General features: G+C 46.1%; 1 protein-coding gene across 1 annotated transcript in view; it reads right to left on the bottom strand.

Moving 5' to 3' along the window:
• Positions 1-27,139, bottom strand: part of LOC148523896 (adenylosuccinate synthetase isozyme 2) — a 177,522-nt gene that overhangs the window by 50,841 nt on the left and 99,542 nt on the right. The window contains exons 10-11 of the mRNA XM_088472490.1: positions 8,333-8,457; positions 8,108-8,205 (exon numbers count right to left, since the gene is read on the bottom strand). Of these exons, the coding sequence (XP_088328616.1) occupies positions 8,108-8,205; positions 8,333-8,457 (223 nt within the window). The remainder of the gene's footprint in view (positions 1-8,107; positions 8,206-8,332; positions 8,458-27,139) is intronic.

The following is a 27,139-nucleotide window of genomic DNA, read 5'->3' as shown; positions in this document are numbered from 1 at the left end:
GATGGACATCTGAATCAGCTTGTTACTAACCATCAATGTTTTTGTTCCAATAGCAGTGTTTTTACCATTTAATGGTGGTGGTCCGATGTTTGCCACCATCAAATGGAAATCATCCGATGGTGGTGTTAAGTTTTTTTTAAAAAAATTCCCGATAGCTATGCCTCCCCTGGCTCCTTCCTCGCTACTGTGTCTGCATCAGGGCATCTTCATGGGTTCGTTGGAGGCGGTTTCTTACTTTGCCTCAGACGTGATCCTGCTTAGTTCCCGACTTCATTTCCTCTCTAAGCTGCTGCTAAGCAATAGGGCACATTGCCATCTCAGATTGGCACTCAGTCTCAGAGAGCCAATCAGAGAGTAGCTCTCAGCCCTGCAGCAACTTACTTAGAAAAAAACTGTTGTGCTAACTTACTTCACTCACAGCCTCAGATGCTCTTTTGCGTTTCAGACCTTGGTCAGCACAGCATCTTGGGGCAAGATTTTTTTCTGCGACTTGCTTCGCTAAAATTCTCACTGCTCGGCTCCCTTTTGTCACTGGTTAATTGCTTTTACATCTAAACCTTCCTAGACCAATACTATATATAATAGTGAAAACCCCATCAAAATCAAAATCTATCCAATAGTTCTAGAGATTAGCCCGAACGAACAGACAGACCCCTAAATTGGGAACTTAGGGCCTGATTCAGAGCCGGACGCTCTGACAAGAGCGCGCGCTCTGAATCAGGGCCGTCCTACCTATTACTGGAGCGGCCTCCTGGCCGCGATGGTCAAGACCATCGGGCTTGCGACGAGACCCTGCGTTAGGGTCTTGCTGCCGCAAGCCCAGGAGTGCTTTTCGCTCTATCAGAGCCAACAGCACTCCCACTGACATCACTAGTGATGTCAGTGGGGCCGGCCCCAGACGGTAGGCGTTCCCATGGGAACGCCTCCGTCTGGGCAGCAACACCCCCGGCACGCCCACCAAAGGGGGCGTGCTGTCACTCACCATCCACAGCACGCCCCCTTTGGTGCGAGACCCATAGCGACGGCTTGGCCGTCGCTATTCGCGAGCGGGTCTGAATTGGGACCTTATTGGGTCCTTAATTTCATAGAGAGAGGGGATAACAAACAATACATCCCTTAATTAGAGGTGTGATTGAAAACCATCCTTTTGGTCCATTTCTTATTCTTTTTTATGTCATGTACATTCGTAAAAGTTCCATACCAAAGCGATTCATGCAGGAACAGTGGAAAACAGATTGAGGCCGTGATCTTTTGCCATTAATCACACTTGGTATATAAGAGGGTGTACCCCACTCACTTGGAAATGGTGAATAAAGCCCATAAAGGTTTCTTTATGTATTCTAGATGGCTTTTTCCCCCAGTATATTCCAACATCAATAAACGGGTGTACCCCACACACTAGGAGAGAGCGAAAGAATGCCCCCCCCCCCGTGAGTGTAGTTCTCCAGCAGCCCCCACCCCAGTACCAAGATGGTCAGGAGGCCATCGGAAGCCGGAGACACCCGAACAGATGACTAATTTATGATTTTTTTTACGTGCCACATTGTATTTACTCAAGTCGTCCACTGTAAATACATGGCATAAAAGATAAAATAAAAAACATCTCCAAGACACCCAAATACAGATGTGTCCACATACAACCATTATTCATACACTATAAGTCGTGTTACACATAACGAGTGAGCGCCGTGCGACTCTGTAGCGCTTAGCATCTTTTCCAGTAACTTTTTCCCTTAAAATGGATCTTATTCGCAAAGCAAAAGATTGCACGAGAAGATGCTCAGTGCTACAGAGTTGCTCCATGGCGACTAGGAGGGCTGTTTAACACGCAAGAAGGTGGGACACGTGTACTATACATCTTATACCCCTTGTGCCTAAATACTAAATGTCCAAAAACAAATCCAAATGCTGCTGTAAATTGGGGACTTATATAGTGACTGGAAGTGGCGCTTTTTGTTTACAAATGGTCACAAGGCGTGAATCCGCATACTTCGCATCCCACCTTTTAAACATTCAGTTATTGGTATACATCGTAGGCCCGTCCTTCTTGATTGCTTCGATTGTCCATTTCACAGTGCTAGGCATAGTCTCCGTAAAAACCAGATGTGATGTCCCTCTTGTCTACGTGTTATAGCAAAGGGATGTGATTACAGCATCCGGAAATGACATGGCCATCTTCATGAACAGTGAATTTCCTTGCTGTATGCCATCTTAAACATTCAGATGAAATCTTGATGATTACCAAGTCCTTATTGGAATGCAACTTTTTGCTTTACATTTGTGCAATATTAAGAAGGGACTTAAATCCATCCCATGTCCTTTCCAGCACACTTCAAGTACATACATAAAATTCAGTAACTGAAATTGTAGGCCTTTTGAAATGAAAGTAATTAAAGCAAATAAAAGATGTAAGGATATTGCCACCAACCTCGCAAGAGAGGAAATTAATTTGATCGACACCCATAAAACTCTGGTCTCTTCTGACCTAAAAAATGATTTTGGTTTAAAATGTGAACTTTTATATTTTGTGTATGCGATTGTGTCAATTTTTTATCTCCTGCATATTGACTGCATATTTCTGTAATTCATTTAGATCTATGGGTCCCTTTAACCAATCGATCAATGACTACCTGCGATGAGACAGGGATATCAGTCTTATTCAGCCAACATAAAAGAGTGGTTTCATAGTAAGCAAAAAGTGGTAACCCACGACTTTGAAATACAGAAGAAACTTCCTTGAATATGGTGGAACGAGCTGAAACACGCTTGAGATGCATACACTTCCATTACAGACACCCCGAACTGAGACATCAGTCATTTGTTGTGCTAGAGCATAGCTCCTGCACTGACTGCCAATAGCGGCAGTGGCCGAACAGACGTGCCACCAACAAACCTCCTTTGTTGTGGGGACACATGGCCCCAGCAACCCGGACCTGAAGTCGGGGAGGAGGTCGGCATCCAAAAGCTGAGCCCACAGTTCAAGGCCCCTTGACATCCTGCTCTAAAACTTCTAGCTGACCTAAACACCATGACAACTGAATATTGCTGCATCAGGATATATCCAATTGCAACCAAAGTCAAAACATGATTGCAGATCGAGTGAGTAATCAGATACCAAGAATTTGAAAGTCACAGTGCCTACAGTGATCGCCTCCCTACCCCCAGTACTGCCTGCCCTAGCCTCATTCTTGCCCCCAGCACTGTCCCAACAGCTGTCTGCACTTATTCCCTTACTCCCCTGTACCCTAACTTCTGTGTATCAACCACCAGCTCTAGCCCAACTGCTACCTGTGACTTTCCATACTGTAAATGTACAGTATGTGTAGGGCATGTGGAGTGTTCTCGTGGCATGGGGAGTTCAGTTTCTGGGTCCCATCACAATACTTTTGGAGTAGGAACCAAATTTTTTTTAAAGTGACGGGTCCCTGGGACCCACTTTTTTTCGCTTGCATGATCACTGTACCAGTTTCCTTGATGATGGTGTCAAGGATATGGTCGCTCAGCTGGACATGGAGTTTGAGAGGTCTCAGTAGTCTTATGGTACACAATAAGAATGAGAAATTTAAAAGGCAGATGGGGAGGAACTTTTTTTTGTTCTTTGAGGGAACTAGGCTGCAAGTTTAAATCAGGGCCCCCCACGGTAGTATTTTCAGACATCATTCTGGGAAGTTTGTTTGAATGGAGCATAACTGACAGGGTCCTAGATTCCTTTTCATTCTGGTCAGATACACAGAAATCTGTGTGCCATTGTCTCTGAATCTGTACTAAGGAAAAATCTGTGCCCTCTGCATCGTAGCACTTGGTATACAGATTCAGACAGATATACAAGTGTCGCATACCAAATTAGTCAGTGCAGTCTTGGTTTTGTCTTATCGCATTACGATATAAAGGTGCGTACACACTGGGCGATTAAAGTGGACGACTGAACGATAACGATATTGTTCAGTTGTCCACTTTATCGTCCATTTTTAACACCAAAACGTTGAACAATTACAACGACGCACGTTCGTCATTATTGTTCATCGAGTAAACATGCAGGCCAAGCCGACGATGTCGTCAGGTTGCTGCATGTTGGGGAATGGGGGAGAGAGCCCGGCGCTGATCGATATCGTTAATGATATCGTTCAGCTGGTGTGCTCAATGTCATGAACGACATTGAACACCCCCTGCCGGGGACACACTAGACTATCGCACAGGGAGCATATAGTCTAGTGTGTACGCTCCTTAAGACGCACATTCAAGTGAAAAGTCGCAGAGAAGGGCCGTTTGGCACCACCTTACTATTGATGTCAGTCTAGTGATCTAGTGTGTGAAATGTCACCCAAAAAAAGAGCGCCACCTGTAATGTATTGCACACTGCTAAATAGAGAATAGTTATATATGGTAACTTTTAGCTATCTGGACACATGTAAAGGCAGAATCTTATCAACACAGATTAAAAAAAGGTAAATTATATATAATTATTTTGCCTGGCACCTTTGTGCACTGCTTGTTGCCTTAGTTGCAGCTCATGGCCATTTACACAGGCTGCACTGCATAGTGAAAACATGGCACTCATGCCCCCCCTGCACTTCTTTCCTTCTACTCCTCCACCATGTTGCTTTCTACACAATTACGGCAGAACTCAAATGTACTTAGAAATGGAGTCAGGAGTGGGTAGCAGAGGAGAGGAGACTAACGCCTCACCAAGTTTGTTCTATCCTCTGTCACTGGTTTCCCTCTCTGTGACTGTCACATCATTGTATTGTTCTGTCTCCAACCTGTACACTTAAGTGCCAAAAGTTATGGGATAGATGCCTAGTATTGTGTAGGACCCCCAATAGCACGGCGAAGTGCAACAACTAAACATGGCATGGATTCCACAAGTGGATGGAAGATCTATGGAGAAATATTGACCTATGCCATCTGGATAGCTTTCTACACCTCCCAGATATTTGGAGGTTCAAGTTCTTGGGTGCGAATGGACCTCTCCACCATAAAAGCTTGACTCTGTTCATGTCAGGTGAACGTGGTAACCACACCATTCGTCGGAACGGTCCAGAATGCTCCCTGAACCAATCCTCTACGACTTAGGACTGATTACATGGTGCATTAGCCTGCTGGAATATTCCATCGTTGTGGGGGCACATGAAGAGCTGCAGATGGTCATCAAGCAATGCCACATAGTAGTTACTGGTCAATGACTTGTTCAGGCAGACCAGTGGACCCAACCCATGCCACATGAACACACGCTACACAATTATGGAACTACCACCAGCCTGCACGGTGCATTGACGACAACTGAGGTCCATGGCCTCATGGGGTCTGCGCCACACCCAAACCACATCAGCCCAAAACAACTGAAACCGGGATTCATCGGACCACGCCACATGTTGACAGTCCTCAGGAGTCCAATTAGCAACATCACGGGCCAAGGTGAGGCGCCATGTCCGGTGTCGTAGTGTTATCAGGGGCACTCTGATTGGTCTTCTGCTTCCATATCCCATGGCAGCCAAAGAACGCAGCACTGACCTACTGCATATGCGTCTGGTACCTCCTGCACCGAATGTGGATGTGATTTGAGCTAGCTTGTCTGTTACTATGGACAATTCTGGCCTTACACCACTGATCACAATCATTAAGCACCCGTGGTCTGCCACTGCGCTGTCCATGCTGGGTATTCCACTTATATGTGACACCGTAAATCGAGGAAAGTTGTGTCCGCACAACTTTGGAAACGGTAAGTCCCACCCACAGATGTCACAGTACGGTGATGCCACCTACGATTACCTTTACATACTGCTATCCCATGGCATTTGGCACTTCAGTGTATGTGCGCCTGTCTTCCCATGCAGTGTAGGTTTTCCATGGTCCCTTTATTTACAGGACATGTTTTCTCTCATTTTCTCCCACAATCCACTTTCACATTCATCCCCCTTGTCCTTAGACTTTTCCGCTTTTCTTTCTTGCTCATCTTATCAATGTGACTGCCATCTGGTTTTGCTTATCACAAGCTACATGGACAAACATAAATTGAAGGGGTCACCAACAGCATAGTTAAACCTAAAAGGTGACAGGTAAGTACAATATTCTCCAATTAATACTTTTCTGTCGATAATCAATAGAAAACTTTTCTACCATGAAAATAATGCTGAGACTAAATTATTGAAGAAAACTCGGTAACAATTTGCTTATAAATTTTTTTCATACCCCAGAAGTGGCAAGGAAGTTCCGCTTTTTTCCTTTCTACCCACTCAAGGCTCAAATCAAATATTGCAGTCAATTGCACATCAATAAACCCCTAGGTTGGTTATTTACAAACATAGGACATATGTATATGAAAATCAACTTAGCAACACATTAACAATTAGCTTTGAATGGTCAAGTAAGATTAAATTGCTGATTGGTACACTACCAGTGGTGAAAGTCAGGCGGTACAGTGTACCATTAAGAAATTTAGAGGAAGGTACCCTGTACCACCCAACAACCTTACCACCACCATTTGCCCCACCAAGCAAGTCACATGCGGAAACAGTCAGCCAGGATTTTGTCTACCCTGGCGTGAAGAGGAGCTGCCAGCCACATTGCATGGCTTCCAGGGGTGGGCTGGCAAGCTGGGTGTCTGCCTGGCATGCCTGCCAACTGAGGAAGACAAGCATGTAGGCGATCAAACGCAGGTAAGTTGGAGGGGAATGAGGCTGGAGTGACAGGAGGCTGTAGAGACATGGGGCAGGAGGCTGGACACACACACTGGGCAAGGAGAATGGAGAGGACATAGGGGGCATGAGTCTGGTTGAACCTCTGTTATGACGACATTGGTTATATTCTTACACAACAGGCTTCCGGACCATGTGATGTATATGAAGTGTATAGAGACTGAAAAAATTGTCTGCCCAGGGAGGAAAAATTTATTTTCCCTGTTGCAGAGAAACCACCATATAGGTTAGGTGTATTTTTATTTAGTACACTCAAAACAGCTTAGGATTTTTTATTTTGTAAGGGGGATGCCAAAGGGTATACAATCGGGAAGCCGGCTGCTTTAATACCGTCAGCCGGCTTCCCGACTGTCCTATCCCGGCGAGGGATGAAATGCCGGGCATCTAGATGTAGACGCCTGACATTTCCCCGAGGAGACAGGCGCCCGGCATCCCGATCGAGCGGATGTCGGGCGCCGCGAGCGGACAGCCGCAGGGGGGGGGGGGGGGGGGAGGGTTAGGGCACCCGGGGGGGACTTAGGGTTAGACACCCCCCGGGAGGGTTAGGCACCCCCGAGGGGGACTTAGATTTAGGCAGCGGGGAAGGGGGGGGGGTTAGGCACTTGGGGGGAGGTTAGGCACCCCTAAGGAGGGTTAGATTAGGTTAGTAGATACTTACCTTAGGACGATAGGGATTTCCAGCGCTGTCAGGCTTCAGCTGCCGGGAACTCTGCATCTGTCTATTTCATACAGATTCCTGCCAAAGGGACCTTTTGCCCTGGTGTCTACTCCTGGCCCTGCTAGCTTCAGATCAACTGACGTGTAGCACAGAGAGTAATGGTTAGCATTCACTGCCTCACAGCAATGAGGTCGTGGGTTCGATTCCCACCACGGCCCTAAAACTTGTGGGTTTCGTCCGGGTGCTCCAGTTTCCTCCCATATTAAAAAAAATATACTGGTAGGTTAGTTGGCTCTCAACAAAAATAAATAAATTAAATAATAGAAAAAAAAAAAAAAAAAAAAAAGACTCCCCCAGTCAGAACTAAATTGCATAGGAGGGAGAAAGAGAGAGAGTCCACTGAGCTGTAAAACAAAAGGACGTTGGAATAGCAATTCCACAGATGACATTTTTGCGGTGCAGCTTATTGCTCTGCTCTCCCTCTACAACTCCAAAACCCCAGCACATGTACCATGTGCAATTTTAATGACACACCCCCGTAACGCATGGCCATGCACCTTTGCGATTTGTGGCCACGTCCATTTTTGCCTGTGCGTGCCTCCGTACAGAGTACCTGCAAAATATTATGCATGCACCACTAGTTACTACACATTTGAATTAAACAATATACTTGCTAAAGGAACATAAATGTTATCCTTATACTTCACCTGGCTAGTACATACGTCACTTACAAATTACAGTAATTGTGTCTCACCTGGAAAATGAGGTATCTTCACACCATCTAGTATGTAGGAAACGCCTACTTTAATTTCCGAAAATACATCCAAAATATCAAGTTTTGTAAGAGCCAGCCTATAAAAAAATTGTAATTAGAAGCACAAGATTAATAAAATATTTTCAAGTTTTTTAAATATTACAGATTTTTACAGACCACAAAATGGTACATTTTAAAGATCATAAGTACTGTATACTAACTCACGCTGTAAATCCATTGATCATGTGTGCATATTTTAGCAAAACTAAATCCAACCACCCACATCTCCTCTTCCTTCCAGTCGTAACTCCAAACTCATGGCCACGTGTCTGTAGAACATTTCCAATATCCTAGACAGAAAAAAATTTGATGCAAATTATTGATGCAAATAATCCTTCAGGTTTTTTCAAGCAAAAGTACCAAGTTCACATAAAATGACATTATACACACACAGTATATTTAATTAGTATGTATTCTATCCATCTATATTACACACAAAAAAAAGTTCAACACCGGCTCTCCACATTAAAAGTGCCTGTGCTTCTTACTACATAGATGGTGGAAATCAAATCACGGCAGGCACTGCTGTTTTTCCTTGCATATTATAATAACTTAAAAAAACCCTGCATAGTTACTGAACAATAATACACAGCTGTACTCAATGTTTCTGGGCTGCGGGGGACCCAGTCATCAGGATGCTGGACATCCAAAATCCTGATGATAGGGTCCTCCGCGACCAAGAAATGTTGGGTATTGCTGTGTACTACTGTTCAGAAACTATGCTGTTTTTCTTTGCATAATATAATAATTTAAAAAACCTGCAGTGCCGTGTCTGCCATAATTTAAGTCCTCCATCGGGGACTATATACGAATATATAGAAAGAACAGTGGTCATTAAAATTACAATCCAGGACCAAACCCTTGGCTAGCTCATTAGAAAAAAATACATAGAAGTTATATTAATATTTTAAAAGTATCTAATCACCTAAAATGTTATATATCTACTCATGAGGTCTTCATTGACACACTATGTCAAGACTAAATGAATATAGTACAATGTGACTGATCTGAAGTTTCACCTAGATATTGTGCATATATGTGTCACAAACGCTTTAAAATGTACAAAACCAATGTTCTTTATAGTTTATCAATAAATGGTCTGTATGATTGTCATTCCCGTTCAACTGGAAAAATATTGAGAGGAAGAACTGGTCTGTTATATTTGAAGAAACTGTAGGTGGTTGTGTTGAGACTCAGAACTGGTTTAGATAAGCTCCCAATCTTATTTTTGGCATGGGGGACTACACACACACCTCTTAAGTGATATCGCACAGCTATTGAATTAAGTGACACTCACCATAAATAATTGATATTGAAATATATATATATATATATATATATATACACACACACACACACATATATACACACACTATAATATATATATATATATATATATATATATACATACATACACACACACACACAATAATATATCTATCTATCTATCCACACACACTAATATATATATATCTATATATATATACATACATACATATACACACACACCTTTTTTTTTTTATTTCTAATAAAGTTGTAATGGTTTTGTCTGTATATAGAATTTTTTATGGAGAAATGTACTCCTTGGTGGAGTACAAAAAAAATGATTTTCTGAATTTTTGTCTGTTTGTTCCAGCATCATGCAAAAACTATGGGATAATTTTGGATTGTGTTTTCAATATTGTACAGCTTAGTCACCTAGAAAGAAACTGAGGTATGTATTATCTCACCGTGACATCAGGGAGAGGAGCAATAAAGGAACAACCAGATGATTAACACTCGGCACGTGAAATGATCAAACATGATCAACTTTGATGTAAAATTTCAATAAAAGGACACAATGATACAGTAGCCAGGAACAAGCAATTCCATCTTTTCCAGCATTCCCACCATAGTTCATCATGAGTTGTGTGGTGGTTCTTTTGGCATCTTCTCTTCTAGTTTAGGAAAGGGAGGGGTTGTGGGGTGAACTGGTTGGGTACCTTCAGCTCCAGGGTTTCCTCTGAGTTCCTTCCTCAGCTGAAGGGAGCTACCACTTCCAGCAGAGGACATATGCATGTTATCTGGCTCCACTGCACAACTGATGGACATACATTTAGGCCAGTTACATAATAGATATATAATATAAATATAGTGGCTTGCAATAGTATTTGAATCTCTAAAAAGTCAGATCTATTACAAATGACATGCCAATTGTTTTATTACGAACTAGTATAAGTAAAATGTGCAAAGTATATATAATTTGTCTGCAGATTACTATTTTTAAACCATAAAATTGGAGAAATACTGACTGCATTAATATTTAATCCCTGTGCTTATAAGAGATACTGCCCTATCCAATAGCCTTTACTTGTGAATCATTAAACAAGGACTGTTTTATGAATAAAAAGCCCCCCTAATTAAAAACAGTCATACTATGAATTTGAAGGAAAGCGCTGAAAAGTAATTATTTATTCTTCTGAGAAAATTAAAGATAAAGGAGGGAGATGCACCAATTCTCGGAGAGAAAACGTGTAGCAGTTGCCTAAAGCAACCAATCAGCTTCTGCCATTTATCTGGCAGTGTATGAAACTTCTCCACTGTATCTCTCCCCAAGGCTTGATACATCTCTCCCGAAGTTAGTCATGCACAAGTTAGAAAAATGCAACAAAATAATATCAAAGTGTTTGGACATCCCAGTCAGCACTACTGAATCAATTGTGAGGAAATGGAAGTGGCATTATACCACCCAGGAGCTGCCTAGACAAGACAGTCATTTAAACGCCACATCAGAGCAAGAAGACTTGTAAGGGAAGCCACAGAAAGCCCAACTAGAACTTTGAAGGCGCCACTGGTGCACCAAGAGCTCTGCATACAACTGGCCTGTATGAGGGGGTGGCCAGAAAGAAGTTATTACTGAAGAACAACCAAATCTGGAGTTTGCCAGGAAACATCAGCGATTCATCTAAAATGTGGGATGAAGTTTCAATTCAAGACACTATGGAGTCACAAACCTAATACTGTCCATTCCTCAGCAAACACCATTGCAACAGAGAAGTATGTGGGTGGCAGAATCATACTGTGAGGATGCTTTTCCTCAATGGTAAATGAACATCTTTATAAAAGTGAAGGACCAAAGGATGCTGCAAAATATAGGGAGATACTGCCAGACTACCTGTTTCAGTCTGCTAGAAAACTAAAAGCTTGTGCGAAAGTTCACCTTTCAGCAAGACAAATCATCCGAAGCACAAGGCCATGTGAGCACTGACTAACAAAAAAGGTGAATGTTCTACAATGTGTTGAAAAATGCACTCTTATTTGTACCCTATAGTGAGTAGGGTACAAGTAGATTTTCATGAACCGTCCTGATCTCACCTATGAAGGCTGTAGATTTAAACCGCAATAATTTTAAAGGCAAAACATGATTGGTTTTTGCTTTTTAAATCTAGTCTTAATCGCAGAGCTGGCGCCGGTTCACGGAAATCACATCCTATTACATAAATCCTTATGCCAAAAGCGTAGAAAAGAGCTTCCATTGTTACATAGGTGAAACAGTGATCACAAACCACCATGAGTAAACACAATTAAACCGTATCAAACAGTAAGTGGATGAAAATATTACCACTCAAGGTAAATGTTCAGCGGTTTCAGTCTATATTGCAGACTGATGGCCTGATAAAGTACGGTACGCATTATGGCCCTCATTCAGAGCCGTACGCTCTGAGCAGAGCGCACGCTCTGAATGAGGGCCGGCCTCCATGAAAATGGAGCGTCCTTCTGGACGCTCGTATAGCTGTGGGTCACCACCCACAGGCTATACGAGAGTGCATTTTGATGGCCGCGATGGTCGAGACCATCGCGACCATCGAAATTGCGAGCCGAAGCCTGCGGTTGAGGTTTTCAACCGCAAGCTCCGGAGTGATTTTGGCTCTATCAGAGCCAAAATCACTCCCACTGACATCACTAGTGATGTCAGTGGGCCGGCTTCTGATGGGAGGCGTTCCCGTGGGAACGCCCCCGTCAGGGAGGCACGCCCCCGGCACGCCTACCAAAGGGGGCGTGCTGTCAATCAACATCGAGAGCACGCCCCCTTTGATCAGACACAACGAGCGAAGGACTTTCCTTCGTTCGTCGCGTCTGGCGCATGCGCACGACGGAGCTCCCTCCGTCGTGCGCATGCTCAGTCCATAACATCGACCCACTTGCGAGCGGACAGCCACTCGCGAGTGGGTCTGAATCAGGCCCTATGCACGCAGTTCAACTGCTATAATATGCTAATCCACTGTGATCGCAATGCAAAATCAGCCTGCATAAGGACGCCCACATTACATTGCACACATCCGTAATACTTAGAATAGCGAAACCATCGGTACAATAGAGTACCATCACAGCCTCACGCACACTTGCACAAATCTGACCTTACTCAGAAATTGCTAACATCCACGCACGCTATAAGACCTCAGACTGTCATCGCAGTGTCTAATTTATGCACGCCCTGCGACAGCGTGCAAACGCATTAACATGCCTGCATTTTTCTGACCAACCCCCCGTCACCACCCACAAACTGTGCTTCCTGTCAATCAATCCGCGAGGGGTCTGTCAAACCATAATGTAGGTGTCCTAAGGTGACCTCAGGGTGGACAGAAACCTCCTGTGGAGCAGTCCCGATCACAATAGCTAGTTTGCGCACTGCGATGCATATGCAGAAAGCAACAATCAACGGATTGCGTGCATAATCGCAGTTCCGTACGGTAGTCAATCAAGCCTAGAGTCTCCAGTGATTGGCGATTTGGAAAAATAAGTAGCCGAGGTCTTCTGATCATAGGCGAGTGACCATCAGATCCTAAATGTAGAGGTGTCATTTCTTTGATGGGTGTAGAACAGATGTGTTGCTGCAGTCACGCCAATCAGACCCTCTCGGCGCCCCAGGGTCCGGACGACTCTGGTTGCAAAAATCTTTTTTGTGTCTTTTACGCCCGAAAATGCGTCTTAGCCGCAATGCAATGTTATTTGGACGCGGAAACTTATCGGACGCACCCCTGCTATTCGCCCTATTCAATTCCAAAGGATGCGAAAATGCATCCCGGAAAAACTCACGGGCGAAAAGTGCCGTCAAAAAATGGGGAAATCATCTCTACACCCCCCCCCCCCCCCCAAAAAGATGCAACAACATTGGGGATCAATGTAGATGCCCCCGAATAGCCATACTGAAGCTATTTGGGGTACTTAAATGCTCTCATTAGCTGCTAATTAGTATCTTTGCACACGTGGTGACGAATAGCATTTAGCAGGTTTTTTTGGAAAAAAATAAGTAGTCCCAGCAAATTTGGGGTACATGAAAATGGGTGCTAGCATGGTTAAAAATCGCAAAAGTGAAGTATTAAAAAAACGCTTCTAGGAAGCCTTTGGGAATAGGAGTAAAAAAAAAAAAAAATACCAAGTACAGCAGTTGAACCCTTCTTGCACTAACCATACAACTGGCAAGTTCAGACTTGTCTTGTAGTGTCTCTCTGTGTTCTAGGGATGGTCATCACTGGTTTTCCATCCATGGCGCCTTCAGTGATAACCACCGATGTTACAACAACAATCTATGGTGAACCATCGATGGTTTGCACCACTCTATGGCCACAGCTGCCGATTGCCTGGCAAGGCGCGGGGCTTAGAGGACAGTCAGGGGGTGAGGCTAAGCTCTGTGGCACAAAAAAAAAAAATCATCAGTTCCACTTGGAATGGCTCTCTGCAAATTGAGAGCAAAACCATTAACCATCGGTACAAAACCATCGATATCTGTAAACTATTGATGGTCTATGGCCATCCCTACTGTGGTCTTCTGGCTGCAGCTTCTGCATTGAGAACTAGTGATACAAGGGACTAAGGGCCTGATTCAGACCCACTCGCAAGCGGCTGTCCGCTCGCAAATGGGTCGATTGTGTGCACTGCGCATGCGCACGACGGAGGGAGCCGGCCCACTGACATCACTAGTGATGTCAGTGGGAGTGATTTTGGCTCTGATAGAGCCAAAATCACTCCGGGCCTTGCGGTTGAGAAACTCAACCGCAGGCTCCGGCTCGCAGTGGCGATGGTCGGGATGGTCAAGACCATCGCGGCCATCAACCTGCACGCTCGTATAGGCTGTGGGTGGTGACCCACAGCTATACGAGCGTCCAGGAGGACGCTCCATAATTACGGAGGACGGCCCTCATTCAGTGCATGCGCTCTGCTCAGAGCGTACCGCTCTGAATGAGGGCCTAAGAGCCTGGTTCATTAAGGATCGCAACTGCTAAAGCGTACGCAGACGGATGATTGTTGTGCACTGCGCAGGCACCACTGCGATCACGCATACAAAGGAGAGCCATCGCAGAGCGATTGACAGGCGATGAGCATTTGGAGGTGGTGACAGGGGAGTAGTTGGAGAAACGCAGGCATGCCTGTCTGTTTAAACACTGTTGTGAATAGATTAGCCATTGTGATTACATACACAGCTTGAGTACTTACTGCATGCAATGAGGTTAGCAATTTTTGAGTAAGATCAGGGCTGCTGTAATTCTGCGAGGGGCTGATGGTACTCGATGTTACTGATGTATACGCAGAACTGCAAGGTATCACGGATATGAGATAGCTGTAGTGGGAAGCAGTGGGCGTCTCTATGCTGGCAGTGCAACGGCATTGCGATAGCATATTTTACTTTAGGTTGATATTTGGGGCGTGGGTCCCCTGGATTGCTTTGGTTTGTCTGCCTCATGGCATCGCATTATAGCACATTCTTTCCTGTACAATTTTAACACTTTATGGTTTGCTTTTATTATATTTGTATTTTCACTTTTCTATGCAGCCATAGCTGCTCTTATCTTTCTTACTTCACATTTCACTTTATAGCGATGCCCTGCAGTGGCTCGGCTGCGCCGATTTAGGGGTGTCCTGCACTCTGGATTTGAACCGTAGTATGTTAGGGACCTACCCTACAGAGGTCACCTGGATATGGTGGGTAGGCCCATAACCTTGGCCATGATTATGCTAAAAACCTCTATTGATTGCAAAATTTTATTGCATAATGTATTTATATATAATCAGTAATTTGGAGTTGTGCACCTGTGATCTGTCTGTTTCTGTGCCTGCAATAAGTCTCAACAGGTAGTACCTCCCATTATATATATTCAGGGTGTGCAGTCCAGGAATCTTTCCTGTATACGCAGAACTGCAAGGTATTATGGATGTGAAACTGCGGTAGTGGGAGGCAGTGGGTGTCTCTATGCTGGAAGTGCGACGGCATTGCGATAGCATTCATTTGCATTTTTTCGCAGCAGACCTGCATGCAATAACGGAGCTGTGATTGCAATAGCGATCCTTAATGAATCAGGCCCTAAAACAGTTTGCCTAATACAGTTTATCAGTGAATAGTGGTAGTTTGATCAAGAGGTTGACAAATGGGCCATTAAGGTCCGTATTCAATTTGGAGCGAAAAGCCGTAATCGGCGAAAAAAGTGCAGCATTGGGGTGCAACGTTGCGGGTACCCCCGTGCAGCCTTCAGACAGACAGTCCCCCAAAGGTAAACTGCATCAATTTAAAAAAAAAAAAACTTTCAATTTGGGGGTCGAAAAATAAAAATATTGGGGGACAAGATTATAAACTAGCAAAATAGATTCCAGGGGGGTCTCCAAGTATGCCCATGGTGTTTTTTTTCATTGCAGACGATTGCAGCAGATGGATTTTTCACGATTTTTAAAACTTTAGTAACTTTTAAATATGCTGGCCCCCATTTTCAAGTACCCCAAATTTGCTGGGATTAGATATTTTCTACAAAACAAAGTCCTGAATACTATTCTTCACCACTTATACAAAAACGCTATTTAGCAGCTATTGAGCCAGTTTACAAACACCAAATATCTTCAGCAAGTTAAATTGGGGGTAACTATAGCTAACCCCCATGTCAGAGAATCTTTCGGGGGGGAAGGGGGGGGGGGGTTGGGCTTATTTCCCCAAAACTGACATGACTTCCCGCTTAAGTTTTGCCGTGTCCCGTCTTCGCGTACTTTCAAATTGAATACGGGGATACGCTGGTCCGCTAAAATTGAATACGTCTCTTAGACTCTGTGTTGTCACCCATATGATAGTAAAGGATATATATATATAAAATAAGAGATATGGTAAGAACTTACCCTTGTTATCTCTATTTCTACGAAGTCCATAGGGTTCCACCGGATACCTTGGGGTACAGGTGATGACGTCAGTCTTCAGGCACCACAGAGTTAAAGTTTTCAGCCTCCCAGGATGCATCTGGGTCCCCCTCCTATACCCCGCCCCCGGGCCAAGGCATCTCAGTTACGTCACCAAGCCATAGGCCGGAGGAGGAGAAGAAAGAGAAGAAAGATCTGGACACTCACAAGCATCACATTCTCACCATAGGGAGACGGGCTTTATTCTGGTCACCGGTTTTTCCATCTGCAGCACAGGTGCGACAGGGCGGGAGTCCTGTGGAACCCTATGGACTTCGTAGAAAGAGAGATAACAAAGGTAAGTTCTTACCATATCTCTTATTTTCTACTGCAGGGTCCATAGGGTATCCACAGGATACCTTGGGGATGTCCCAAAGCAGTATCCTTCAAGGGTGGGGACGCTCCTGTGCTGAGAGGAGAATCCGCCACCCGAAAGTAAGCATCCTGAGAGGCGAAGGTGTCAAAAGCGTAATACCTCACAAAGGTATGGACAGAAGACCACGTAGCAGCCTTGCAGATCTGAACTGCAGAGGCACCACGTCTAGCTGCCCACGAAGGACCCACAGACCTAGTGGAATGAGCCCTCACAGAGGAGGGAACTGAAAGACCTTCATGAAGATAAGCTTCTGAAATTGCCATACAAATCCAGCCTGCCAAAGTCTGCTTTGAAGCAGGCCAACCCTTTTTTACGGAAGTCATACAGGGCAAACAAGGGGTCAGACTTCCTAAACGAAGAAGTGCGGTCCATATAAATCTTTAAGGCCCGCACAACATCCAAAGTGGCTTCACCCACTGAAAGTGAAAGGTGCGCACATCAGAGAGCGCAGCAATCCTATGATGAAACCAGACTGACAGGGCAGACACCTGCACTTTCAGAGAAGCCAGGCGAAGCCCATGATCCAGTCCAGCCTGTAGGAAAGCCAACACCCTAGACAGGCGGAACGCCCTAGGGGAATACCCTCTAGGTCTACACCACCGGAAGAAAGAGTGCCACACACGATGGTAGATTCTTGCCGAGGAAGGTTTATGAGCTCTTAGCATGGTTTGCACCACAGAGCCAGAAAACCCTCTGGACTTTAGCATGACCGTTTGAACAGCCACGCCGTCAAAGACAGCAGAGTCAGGTCCGGGTGAAGACAAGGACCCTGTGACAGCAGATCCGGTCGTAATGGTAACCTCGGAGGAACGTCTACTGACAGACTCTGGCGGTCGGAAAACCAGTGCCGTCTGGGCCACTCGGAAGCTATCAACAGTAGCGTACCTCCTTCTTGTTTGAATTTCCGTATTACCCGCAGAAGAAGGGAAAACGGAGGGAAAAGGTAAGCAAACTGGAACGTCCACTGGACGGACAGAGCATTCACCAGAAACGCCTTTTCGTCTCTTGTTCGAGACCCGTACACCGGCAACTTGTTGTGTCGGGACGCCATGAGGTCTATCTCTGGAAGACCCCATTTGTCCACCAGACTCTGAGAGACGTCCTGGTGTAAAGACCACTCTCCCGGATGCACGTCCTGCCTGCTGAGAAAATCCGCTTCCCAGTTGAGGACTCCCGGGATGAACACTGCTGATATTGCTGGGAGATTGCGCTCCGCCCAGACCGGAATACGGGACACTTCTGCGAGTGCCGCCCGACTTCGGGTTCCTCCTTGTTAGTTTAAATAGGCCACCGTGGTGGCGTTGTCCGACTGGACCTGCACAGGGTGACCCTGGAGAACCGGCTGTGCCAGCTGGAGAGCTCTGAACACCGCACAGAGTTCCAAAATGTGTATTGGAAGCTCCGCTACCGCCCGAGTCCACCTGCCCTGAAACAAGTGTGGACACGTGACAGCTCCCCAGCCCCGGAGACTGGCGTCCGTTGTTAACAGGACCCAGTTCGCCACCCAGAACAGGCGACCCTTGTTGAGGTGGGTCGTCTGCAACCACCAGGTTAGAGACAGGCAAACCTCCGGAGTGAGCACCATCGTCTGGGACTTGCGACACTGAGGCAATCCATTCCATCTGGACAGGATCTTTTCCTCAGTCACAAAGATCCGCTGCTGCCTGGAGTCCAATAAGGCTCCGAGGTGCAGGATCCTCTGAGACGGGGGTGAGAGTGGACTACTGCCAGTTTATCAACCAGCCGCGACGTTGCAGTACCGCAATAGTCAGATCCAGATGGTGTAAAAGAAGCTCTGGAGACCCCGCTATCAACAGGAGGTCGTCCAGATAAGGCAACAGTCGGACTCCCTGCGCCCGCAGGAGAGCCGCCATGACCTTGGTGAATACCCGTGGAGCAGTCACCAGGCCAAAAGGCAGCGCCCGGAACTGGAAATGTTCGTTGCAGATAGCAAATCTGAGGAACTGCTGATGGCGCAAAAGAATAGGGACATGCAGGTAAGCGTCCTGGATGTCCAATGACACCATGTAGTCCCCAGGTTCCAGTGCCAGAATAAAGGACCGCATGGTCTCCATCCGAAACAGAGGCACCCTCAAGGACTTGTTGAGGTCCTTTAGGTTTAGTATTGGACGGTAAGACCCATTGGGTTTCTGCACTAAAAATAGATTGGAACAGAAAACCCAGGCCCCTCTGGGAACATGCACTATAACTCCGGCCTGGAGCATAGTGTGCAAAACCTTCCGCAGTTCCGAGGCTTTGCTCCGGTCTAGCGGAAGGCCTGTGGTAAAGAACCGGGATGGAGGCCTGTGCCGAAAGGAGAGGGCATACCCGTGAGAGACCACCTCCTGAACCCAAGTGTCTGTCGTAGTCCTCGACCAGCACTGGGCGAACTGAAGCAGGCGGCCCCCCACTTTGGGATCCCCCAAAATGAGGCCCGGACCGTCAGGCCGCAGGTTTGTCATCTGACCTAGGAGCCGGACGTCGTACTCCAGACCTGTTTCTTGGGCTTGGACAATTTCTTGGTCCCAGCCTGCCGTGAAAAGGACTGTGCTTTAGGCCTACCTTGCTCCCTGTGAGGCCGAAAGGACGACCCACCAGCACTAGAAGGAATCGTAGCAGACGGAAGACATGAAGATTTTGCTGCTGTCAACGTAGCTACTATTTTGTCCAGATCTGGAACAAATAGTACCTCTCCATTGAAAGGCAGACCTTCTAATCCCTTTTTGGAATCCGCATCCGCTTTCCAAGAACGCAACCATAAGGTGCGACGAGCAGCCACGGCTGCAGAGGAGATCCTAGAGGTGAGCATACAAATATCTAAGGCCGCTTCATTAATGTGAGTGGCCGAGTCTCGGAGATTGCCCACCAACTTGGTCTGTTCAGCCGTCCAAAGACTCCTCCAAATTATCCGCCCAGCGCTCCATAGCTCTGGCTACCCAACACACGGCCATAGCCGGACTGGATGCTCCCCCTGCAAGGGAATAAATGGATTTGAGGCAGATCTCCACCTTGTGGTCAGTGACATCCTTCAAGGATGACATCGAAGGCATAGGCAACGTGGCACTTTTGACTAGGCGTGTGACATGTGAATCCACTTGCGGAGGGGATTCCCACTTAGAAAAATAATTGTCCGCAAACGGATAAGCCACGGCTAAGCGCCTCTGGGGCTGAAACCGTTTACCTGGATTTTTCCACGCATCCTCTAAATGATCCACTAATTGATCAGAAAGAGGGAACACCGTAGCCTCACCCCTAATATGCTTAAAAAAAGGCATATTTGAAATTGGCCACCGAAGGATCAATATCCTCAATAACTAAAGCCATGCGGACCGCACGAATAAGACTAGGGATATACACCCTGGACTTCGCGTCCGGCTCTTTGGTACGGAGAGGTTCTTGGTCAGATAGAGCCATATCTCCCCATCATCTAACGTCTCATCGTCATCTCCATAAGCAGCAGATAAAGACGCCACCGGCCTATTATGAGGCCGCAACACAGACTCCCCCTGTAAAACATCGGACAAATGCTGAACCGATGTAGTTAGAGTATTAACCCACGCAGGCTCCGGAGAAACCTGGGAAGGGACAGGGAGACTGTGTGGTACCATCAATTGTCTCGGGAACTCCCGCATGGGTGACGACACCACTGACCGCTGGGACAAACCCGTCTGGGTAAACGCAGGTGGCAGAGCTAGCTGGCCCACAAGGGTTGTTTAGCGAAACAAGCCCAGGGAGGTTCCTGTACCGGGACCATAATCGGCCGTGACAGTGCCAGGCACTGGGGCATAACCCCTCCGCGTTACCCTCCCCCTCCGCTATTGGTACCTTACATGTAGTACACATGAGCTGGAGAGGAAAATCAGTCTCAGACATGATGGTAAGTATGTGACACTCACACCTATACTTATTGGTATAGTGTGAATAACACCCTGCACACCGCAAGGGCTTTGAGCAGAGCAAGATCAGGGACAGTAGAAAGTGAAAGTACAGACAGCAGGGCTAGCAGATTAGTCACATACAATGCAGAAGAAACAAATCCCTGCACTATTAGCGCTGATTCTCAACTACTCAGACCCTCAGGCTGGTAGGACTCAGCGCTGCATACACTGACCTCTGACAAACGGAGGAGAGGTATGTTGGGGGACCCAGACCACAATGCCACCGCTCACAGGCTTCCTGCAGCGTTCACCATGCTTTAAAGATGGCCACCGAGGAGCAGAGGATGAAGGAGGCCGGCCTGGGGGAGGAGCACTGACACACTATGGCCAATCAGGCAGAGCAGAGAGGCTGTGTGCAGCAGGGGAGGCGCCGGCTGAGAGACAGGGAAAGCGCGCTCCCCTGGCATGCATTTAACCCCTGGGATGCCGCAGCGCATGCCGCTCAGCAGCAGCCTGCTGTCCCAGGGGGCAGTGGAAGCGCAGGTTGGACGCCTGGCTCCACGCTGCAGCCAGTCCCCAGGGAGCCCCCTGCCTGGGGACTCAGGACCATGTGACCAGCGGGGACCCACTGCGGGACCCCGCTGCTTACCTACTATCCCCTTGGATCCAGCCATGGTCCAAAACATCTGGGGTCACCGCTAGCCATGACCCCAGATGTCTACCAGCATCCCCGGATCAGTACCGGCGTGGTGTAGGGGAGACAGCATGGACGTCAGTACTGACTGTCCATGCTGTACTCCCAGATGTGCAGCCAGCGCTGCCTTTAAAACAAACTTCAGGGGCTCTTCATAGCCCCCCTCTGCACAGTGCCTCCGACTCTGAGCCAGGCACCGACGAAACTGAGATGCCTTGGCCTGGGGGCGGGGTATAGGAGAGGGGCCCAGATGCATCCTGGGAGGCTGAAAACTTTAACTCTGTGGTGCCTGAAGACTGACGTCATCACCTATACCCCAAGGTATCCTGTGGATACCCTATGGACCCTGCAGTAGAAATAGATAGAGATATCTATCTATCTCTCTCTCTCTCTTCTCCAAGGTTTACAGCTTTCCTTTTGCAATAGTTTTCTTCTTTCATTCTTTTCCTCTTGATAGGTGATGCTCCCACACTGTTTAAACTTTAATTTAATGACTGCAAAGCTCATTCACTCCTGCATGTTGTCACTTCAGTGTCACTTTCTTCATCAATTGATGTGCTTGGTCCTTCCTCAGCAGTTAAAGCATCCGTTTTAATTTGCTTCCTACAGTTGTCACAAATCATTTTATCACTATTGACATATGGCATTATTTTAATCATCCATGGTAGCACCTTCCTTAATTCTTTTCTACTGCTGCCATCTATGGATTTGGTATGAAATACCGACAGTCGGGATCCTGGCGGTCAGAATCCAGATGCTGGGATCCCGACAGGGTGATGATTTGGCATGGAACGATTTGTATGCAGAGTGAGACTGGGGTTTACTCTAGCCCTCTAATACTAGCCAACTCCCACTCCACCAGCACATTGAGTCGCCTGTGAACAGGGACTGAAGCACTAACAAGTGAAAACTGAAATAAAAAAAAGAAAACTCAATTAAAAAGCGAAGCAAAAAAAAGTGTGCCTCACTCAGAGACACTAAACTAAAAATGGAGAATCAGGTGGAGGAGTTAGTGGGGGCAGAGCTCTTTTAACCTATAGATTTGTAAGCTTGTGAGCAGGGCCTTCCTACCATATATGTCTGTTATTACCCAGTTTTGTTCCATTAATGTTTCCAACTGTAAAGTGCAACGGAATATGCTGCGCTATATAAGAAACTGTTAATAAATAAAATTATAAACTGGTTAGTGCCACACACTAAGCCACATGTGAGTAACAGTGTTCGCAGGACGGATGCAAGCGTAATTGTGCATTTTAAAGCTCGTAAGCACACTAAATTATGCTGTAAAAACCAATTGGTCATGTGCGCAATTCTAAGTAAAACTGGATACAACCACCCTATCTCCTTTTCCAAAGTACCCTAGCAGACTTCATGTGACAGCTGGAAATAATGACAGTCAACAAAAGAGAATCGAGAAGTGCAGACTGGTGTCCGAAAAAAAAAGCTAATTGATGCAAAATTATATATATTTATTTATTTTAGTTACAGAGCTGAAAATATAATGCTGCTCTGTGAGCGGTCAGGTCAAAGGATGAATTATTTTTGAATTACCCGTGAAGTGGCCCCTCTGCCTTTCCAGGTCCTACAGTGTATCAATGTATGTCATATACTTCAGTAAAAGTGAACCTATACTCAGATATACAGAAATGTACAGTATAAGCAATTAGGGCTCAATCCAATTAGCAACGAATTACCTCGCGGCACGAGTTAGTGTGGCTGCATGCCGCATTTACGGTACGTCTGTACTCACGTACTGTGTAAGTCAGGGGTAAGATCGTGCCACGAGGGGAGCAAGTTGCTGTGCTTTTGGCAGAGTTTCCACGCCATTGCAACGACAATTCGCCCCCTTCACGGCGAACAGGATTGAGCCCTTAGTCACAGACACCTGCCAACAACAGCAGTGTGCAATGATTACAGGACAGCTACAGGGTGGAGATGCCAGTTGCACTAGTACTCAAAGCTCATTTTAAATAAATGCAGCAAATAAATAGACATGCACAAGCCTCAAATCACCATGTGCATGTTTTGAATTATCAAATAAAGGGGAAAAAAGCTGAAAGAAGTGACTATGAAGGTGCAGGTGGATAGTAGTGAAAGCCTGGGAGGATGTGATAGTGGGCAGTGCAGTCTTCTCATGGTGTAGGCAGTAACTAACCTACCAAGATTGATATTGCTTTGCTGGATTTCAGGTGGTGTCCTGCGATCAAGCACGATTTGCCTAAAAGTCAAATGTTTAAATATGGCATTCCATCTAGGTGGGATTGAACAAATGGGGCTGGTGCAAAGTCAGACGCAGCAGAGACCCATATCACAGGGGCAAATTGCATTCACTAAAAAAGCTGCAATTGAGTGTGTATACGAAGTTGCAACTATTGTAATTATCAGGCATCCTTATATAGAGGTTTAAAAAATTGTTTTGCTTGCTTAATATGGATATGCTATTTGTATCCAATAAAACAAATACCATCTCCACTAGATCTTGTTTACCACATGTGTAATACAGGTCATTTACTATAGGGGAAAAAACATGTTAAAACATGAAAAACTTATTAACCAATATAAAGAAAAAAAAACAAACAAAAAAAAAAACTTAAAACAAAATGAAATGTGAAACACAGATAACAGTCCCTTTACACACATGCTATTATGTACACTACATGGCAAAACGTTTGGGGACAACTCTTCTAATTAGTTTTTGGCCATTTCAAGCACACACATGGCTTACAAATATATGACATACTGTGAATGTTGTAATGAAGAGCTTAGTGAATTTCCACTTGGAACAGTCATAGGGCGGAATTCAATTATTTAAAGCCGCTATCGCGCCCGACGGAGCTATTCAATTCTTGCTCCTGTCGGGCACGATGAGCTGCCAGCGCTACATTTCAGCTCGCAGCCCCTGGGGGATGAGAGCTGAAATGTGCGAAAAGTGACATGTTTGGGCGCCCAAACATCACTTTTCGCGATCGCGCCCAGCACTTTGGTCAGGTTTAGCTGCTTTACGCGGCTAAACCTGACCTCTATGGGCGCGATCATCTTGGACAATTGTATAGCGGCCCGCGATCTCCTGTCACTTTAGACAGGAGATGCGGGCCGCGAATACAATTGAATTCCGCCCATAGAATGTACCTTTTTTAACAGATCAGTTTGTAAGATTTCTGGCCTGCTAAACTAAGTGCTTTAAGTGTGAAGTGGAAAAAAATAGCAACAACCACACAACCAAGTCCCAGAGGCAGATCCAAATAGCCTCTGGAAAAAACGTCAGCACAAGGACAGTTTCCTCAGGTGCTTCGTGGATTGAGTTTCTCTAGGCAGGCAGTCACATACACAAGCCTCAGATCACCATGTGCAATGTCAAATGTCAGCTAGAGTGGTGTAAAGCACACCGTCTGGAGTAGGGATGTGCAGGCTCGGATAGGTTCGAGTTTGCACGTGGAGTTCGGATTTTTCCCTCCAAAAAAACGGAACTCAGAACGAGGCAAAACGTCATCTTACATGGACGAACATCATCATTCCTGGTCTTTTGTCCAGGAATGATGATGTTCGTCCATGTAAGATGACGTTTTGCCTCGTTCTGAGTTCCGTTTTTTTGGAGGGAAAAATCCGAACTCCACGTGCAAACTCGAACCTATCCGAGCCTGCACATCCCTAGTCTGGAGCAGACGAAACATGTTCTCTGATGTGCCAAATGTCACTTCACCATCTGTAAGTCTGACAGAAAAATCTGGTTTGGTGGATGCCAGGAAAGGTTTCCTATCTGAATTCATACAACAACCTATAAAGTTTGGTGGAGGAGGAATAACGTATGGGACTGTAAACAGTTTGTCCTGAACCCCTTAAAAAATTGAAATCTTAATTCTAGAGAACAGTGTGCTTTAAGGCAACAATTTGGGGAAGCACTTTGCTGATGCAGCATGAATGTCCCAAAAAAAAAAATGCAAAAAAATAAAAAATTTGTCTGTAGAGTTTGGTGCGGAAGAACTGGATTGACTTGCACAAAGCCCTGACCTTAACCCAAATGAACCGCTTTGAGATGATTTGGAACTGCAATCCAGGCCTTATCATCCACCAATGCCTGATGTCAATGATGGTCTTGCGGCTGAAAGGATGTGAATCCCGAAGCCATATTCCCTACATATATTTGGCAAGGTAGTGTGTACTAAAACGGCCATTGGCGCACTTTAAGGATGCCAACAAAAGGATCGTCCATTAACACAGTATGCATATTTTCTAGTAGAATTAGGCAGGAAAGGTAAAAAAATATGAGATATGGTAAGAACTTACCTTTGTTATCTCTATTTCTACGAAGTCCATAGGGTTCCACAGGATACCTTGGGTATAGGTGTGACGTCAGTCATCGGGCACCATAGAGTTAAGCTTTCAGCCTTCCAGGATGCACTAGGGTCCCCCTCCTATACCCCACCCCCGAGCCAAGGCACCTCAGTTAGTTACCAAGCCATAGGCCGGAGGAGGAGAAGGAAGAGAGAAAGAAGATCTGGATACACACAAGAATCACACTCTCACCAGAGGGAGACGGGAAAACCGGTGACCAGACCAAAGCCCATCTGCAGCACAGGTGCGACAGGGCGGGAGTCCTGTGGAATCGTATGGACTTCGTAGAAAGAGAGATAACAAAGGTAAGTTCTTATCATATCTCATATTTTCTACTTCAGGGTCCATAGGGTATCCACAGGATACCTTGGGGATGTCCCAAAGCAGTATCCTTTAAGGGTGGGGACGCTCCTGTGCTGAAAGGAGAATCCGCCGCCCGAAGGAAGCATCCTGAGAGGCGAAGGTGTCAAACCTGTAATACCTCACGAAGGTATGGACAGAGGACCACGTAGCAGCCTTGTAGATCTGGACTGCAGAGGCACCACGTCGAGCTGCCCACGAAGGACCCACAGACCTAGTGGAATGAGCCTTCAAAGAAGGAGGAACCAGTAGACTTTCATGAAGATAAGCTTCAGAAATAGCCATACGGATCGAGGCTGCCAAAGTTTGCTTTGAAGCAGGCCAACCCTTTTTACGGAAGCCATAGAGGACAAACAAGGCGTCCGACTTCCTAAACGAAGAAGTGCGGTCAACATAAGTCCTTAAGGCCCGCACCACATCCAAAGTGGCCTCACCCACTGAAAGACCAGGTGAGTTAAAGGCCGGAACAACTATTTCCTCGTTAACATGAAACTGGGAAACAACTTTGGGAAGAAATTCAGGCAGAGTGCGGAGCACTGCCCTGTTCCCATGAAAAATCAAGAAAGGGGGTCTACAAGAGAGCCCCTAAATCAGAAACACGTCTGGCCGAAGCTATGGCCAGAAGGAAAACAGTCTTAGCTGTTAGCCATTTAAGAACCACTGAGCCAAGTGGTTCAAACGGCGGTCCCTGGAGAGCCCTCAGGACCACAGCCAAATCCCAAGGCGCCACAGGTGGAACAAAGGGTGGCTGAATGCGGAGAACACCTTGCATAAAGGTGCGCACATCCGGGATTGTAGCAATCCTACGGTGAAACCAGACAGACAGGGCCGAAACCTGTACCTTCAAAGAGGCAAGGCGAAGCCCATGATCTAGTCCCGCTTGTAGGAAGGAAAGTATCCTAAACAAACGAAACTCCCGCGGTGCATAACCTCTCGGTCGACACCATTGGAAGAACGTATGCCACACGCAATGGTATATCCTCGCGGACGACGGTTTCCGAGCTCGCAACATGGTACGCACCACAGAGCTGGAAAACCCCCTGGACCTCAACGTGGCTGTCTCAACAGCAACGCCGTCAAAGACAGCCAAGCCAGGTCCGGGTGAAGACAAGGACCCTGCGACAGAAGGTCCGGTTGTA

Source organism: Taudactylus pleione, unplaced genomic scaffold (genome assembly GCF_031769625.1).
Source record: "Taudactylus pleione unplaced genomic scaffold, aTauple2 ptg000125l, whole genome shotgun sequence".
Taxonomy (NCBI): Eukaryota; Metazoa; Chordata; class Amphibia; order Anura; family Myobatrachidae; genus Taudactylus; species Taudactylus pleione.
The sequence above is the reverse complement of the archived record's forward strand: the minus strand, read 5'-3'. Positions and strand labels throughout refer to the sequence as shown.